The following is a 4,186-nucleotide window of genomic DNA, read 5'->3' on the forward strand; positions in this document are numbered from 1 at the left end:
CGTAAATATGGTCGTAAAAGGTGTGCTGGATGTGAGAAACATCGGTAAGTAAACATTTACCACTGTGTAGAGCATATTGAAGATTCATGGTTAACTTACTTTCTTTCTCTTTCCCCTTGTATTTTTCATCTTTCTATTATTCTTTTTCTTTCTTTTTTTTCTTTTTATTTTAATTTTTATTTTTTTATATTTTTTTTATTTTTATATTTTTATTTTTATTTATTTTTTCTTTTTATTTTTATTTTTTGCTTTTGTTTTTCTATTTCATTTTCTTTCCTTTTACTATAACTTTATCTTTTCCATTTTCTTTTCCTTTTGCTCCTTTTTCTTTGTCTTTGTCTTGTTATTTTTCTTTCCTTTCCTTTTGCGTTTGTTTTTATTTTTATTTTTATTTTTATATTCTTTCTTTTCCTTTTCTTTTTCCTTTGCTTCCTTTTTATTTTTCTTTTTTATTTTTCTATTACATTTAATTTGCTTTATATTTTTCTTTTACTTTCTTGTTTTCCCTCTATTGCTCCTCTACTTTCCTGCTGGCATTCTAAAATACATATTTAGAACCTTTGATATTTCATGCCAATATACTTTTGGCTTCAATTGGTTTTTTGCGCTTAGCCGCCAAATGGCCAAAGTTAATGCGAAAGTGGCAACGTGTGGAACGCCAGCTGCCACCACATCAGACGTGGCGTGAGCGTGAGGCATTGTCAGTGCGCGTTCACAAGGTGACTTTTGTGCTGATTACTTTGTCGCTGAGTAAGTTACTTAAGACGACAACAACAACAACAACAATCAAATAGCTTGAAAAACGCTACTTTACAGTTAATTCGCATTCATTTCTTGTGATTTCAGCTGAACACCTGCTAAGCACCATTTCAGCTATTCACTTTGCCAATTATTGTCCTTCTCGTAACGATCCCATCGAATCCTATTTCATGTCGGTTGTTTCACAAATTTTTTTCGTCTTGGACTATTCCCCTTGGCTGGCATGGGTTGGAAAAATTTTAAATGTGCTGATGACATTCGGTTGGAGTTACATGGATGTGTTCCTAATGATAATAGGCATCGGACTGTCGTCGTTGTTCGGACAGGTGCAGAGCAGTCTGCATCGCGTAAGAGGGCAGGTAGTAGCATATGTAGTATTTAGTTGCGCAGTTGAACTATGCATTTGCCAATTTCATTTGTCTTCATTTTCAGGTTATGCCCGAGTCATATTGGACACATACTCGCCTGCAATATCGCCTTATTTGTGATTTGATAGAGCAGGTAGATGCTGCTGTATCTGGCATAATTATGCTTTCGTTTGCTAATAATCTTTATTTCGTCTGCATACAGCTGCTCAAAAGCATGAAGTAAGTCAATTTCTAAAAAAAAGAATGCACAAAAATTGTAGATCTCCAGCATACATATGTAGAAGAAAAGTTTGACTATTTATGATAGCGTGTCTTTAATACTGGGTCAATTGGTCTCCAAAACCTTTATAATCCATGCACTTTTAAAATCCAAGCACTGACTAGTACTCGCCGCGCCATCTGTCGTTCGGTACTTCAGTAAGTCTCTCAGGAATGAGTAGCTTCGCGACCATGGAGGTTGTCGACTATTCTTGAGGGATTTGAATGCCGTCTGGCTGTCAAGGCAGATTTAGATATCAACTTGGGGTATCATCTCACAGTTTACCATTTTTTGACCCTGTATTTTGCCATTATTCCACCTGAAATACGCTTAAGTGGTCCGCAAGACGAAAGCTGAGAGAGATCCCCAGATGTTCGGAGTATACGCCGCCACCAACCCTACCATCGAGCTTTGATCCATCTGTGTATACATGCATGGAGTCGCCAATCCTTGCAGCGTCTCGCTTCCACTATTCCCTTAACGGTAGGAGGGTCGTTAACACTTTTTTAAATTTTTTAATTTTTCAAAACACATTTGGAATATAAAATCTAAACATTTTTTTCTATATAATTTTAAAATTTTTAATATAAAATGTTGATTTCCATAAAACACGTACTGATCGATTAAAGTATTTTCTAAAAGACGGTTACTCATTTCAAGCTTTTTAATTAGTCTTATAACCGATTCACTTTTAGTATAATAAAGTGAAAATTCGAAGTGGCTGAGACTAACCATTGATTTTTGGCAATATTCCATGCAAAAACTCATGTTGAAAATTTTTTTATATGGACGAAAAAGGGCAACCCATTCAACAAAAAAAAAAAATTACCAAAAATCAACGGTAAGTGTCAGCTACTTCAAGCTTGCACTTGATTAGCCTAGAATAACATGGACTACCAAACTACCAACTAATTAAAAATCTTGACATTTTAACGAATTTAAAAAATTCAAAATTTTAAAATTTTGTAGAATTTTTTTTGAGATTTCATATTGCAATAATGTTTTCAAAAAGGCAAAAACAAAAGAAAAACGGTTTCAATCAGCCCATTTTTCACAAAATTACGAGCATTAAAAAAAAGGATTTTTTTTCCAAAATCGATATCTTTAAAACGGTTCTATAAAAAACCAAAAAAAAGTAAAACTAAATCGGGGAGGCCTCCTTCGATTGGTTCTAAAAGAAAAAATTATAAAAAAATCGCAGGTGCAAAAGCCAAATGATGTCCGTTTTCTGTGGCCACATGCGTCAGGCACATGTCCAAGCGTAGAATACAGACACTAAAAAAATTAAGAGTTTTATTGATGAGCATCAGGATGCACCACTCTCCATAAAACAAAAAAAATGGAAATTATAACATTATAAAATATATTATATTTTAAATTGTTTTTTTGTTATATTTTCAATTGTATCAAAACTTAAAAAATGTATTATATTTTAAGCCTTCCGCTAAAATATTTCGGAAAAATATTAAGATATATTTGAGCTGGGCCCACCTTAAAAAATTTCGAAAAATCCTGTGTTTATAAAAAATTTGTTACTAAAAATATATTTTTTTTAACCAACCAAAAATATATTTTTTTTAACAAACCAATATTTTGAAAAATCCTGTGTTTATAAAAAATTTGTTACTAAAAATATATTTTTTTAACCAACCAATCTAGCATAAATCCTATAATTTTTCCGAAATATTTTGTCGAAAATTTTAAAAAGTAATAAATTTTTTAATTCCGGTGGAAAAACCGCACCGTTTTTAAATGATGCACCCTAACCATTGTATGTATTTAGATATTTATTTATTAGACGAATAAAAAGTCGCTGATGCGAATTCATTTGTTTTCATTACACTGTAGGGACACAGCTTTAAGTTGACAAACAATCTTTTACTTTTAAATTTTTTTCTATTACAGATTGCAATTTTTTTTTTTTGTTTTGTAGCATTTTAACTTCCCTACAGTGTTATTTTTCCTTTTTCGTTGCCAGCAAAATGCCATCTGTAGCACACTTAGTCTACTTCTATGCCTCACTATTTTTTCTCTTGGGTCGCACACTGGCTGTATCACTTTATCTCGCTGAGGTCAACGATCGTTCGCGCGAACCACTGGAAGTGATAAAACAAGTACCCAAAGACGGTTATAACGCGGAAGTCGATCGATTTGCGCACGAGCTGGCTATGGATACAGTTGCGCTGACTGGACTGCAATACTTTAATGTTACCCGGGGACTGGTCTTGACAGTAAGAACTTACATAAATATGTACATATTTGAACCTTATTACCCTAAATCATAAAAAATAAAATAGATTTAAAATGCTATAAATAGAAGTAAGCAATGGAAGAATTGTATGATAAAATCACTTCATAGAGCTTTTCAAATCTATTTTGTTTTCAAAGAATAAATAAGGGCATGCATCTTAACCTTAATTTAACTAAAAAATTCTTTAGTAATTTTATTTACCCATTTTTTTAGGTCGCCGGAACAATCGTTACCTATGAACTGGTGCTTATACAATTTCACGAAGATCAAAAATTATGGAATTGTAATTGACTTTGTTTATAATTTTTTAGTTCGAATGTTTAGAGTCAATGGTTTTACTCTTTATAGACAGTACTTGTATTTGTGTAATAAAACTCCCTGAAAAAAATTGTACAACTAATCTCTATAGAGAGTATTCCAAGATTACTCTCAATCGGGCACAATTGGGCATTAATTAGTCGCAACTAGTCTCATACGGGTACTAATGGGGATTAGTCTCGACTTATCCCTTACGGGTATAATTGGAGATCAATTAGGCCAGAAAGATCT

The 4,186-nt window shown here is 32.7% G+C and overlaps 1 protein-coding gene across 1 annotated transcript in view; it reads left to right on the plus strand.

The window, feature by feature from the left end:
• Positions 1-3,928, plus strand: part of LOC118747330 (gustatory receptor 5a for trehalose-like) — a 9,895-nt gene extending 5,967 nt beyond the window's left edge. The window contains exons 4-8 of the mRNA XM_036481370.1: positions 556-750; positions 847-1,118; positions 1,192-1,346; positions 3,365-3,617; positions 3,851-3,928. Coding sequence (XP_036337263.1) covers positions 556-750; positions 847-1,118; positions 1,192-1,346; positions 3,365-3,617; positions 3,851-3,928 — 953 coding nt within the window. The remainder of the gene's footprint in view (positions 1-555; positions 751-846; positions 1,119-1,191; positions 1,347-3,364; positions 3,618-3,850) is intronic.
• The last annotated feature ends 258 nt before the right edge of the window (positions 3,929-4,186 follow it).

Source organism: Rhagoletis pomonella, unplaced genomic scaffold, assembly GCF_013731165.1.
Source record: "Rhagoletis pomonella isolate Grant_MI unplaced genomic scaffold, Rhpom_1.0 Rhpom_scaffold_00011, whole genome shotgun sequence".
Classification (NCBI taxonomy): domain Eukaryota; kingdom Metazoa; phylum Arthropoda; class Insecta; order Diptera; family Tephritidae; genus Rhagoletis; species Rhagoletis pomonella.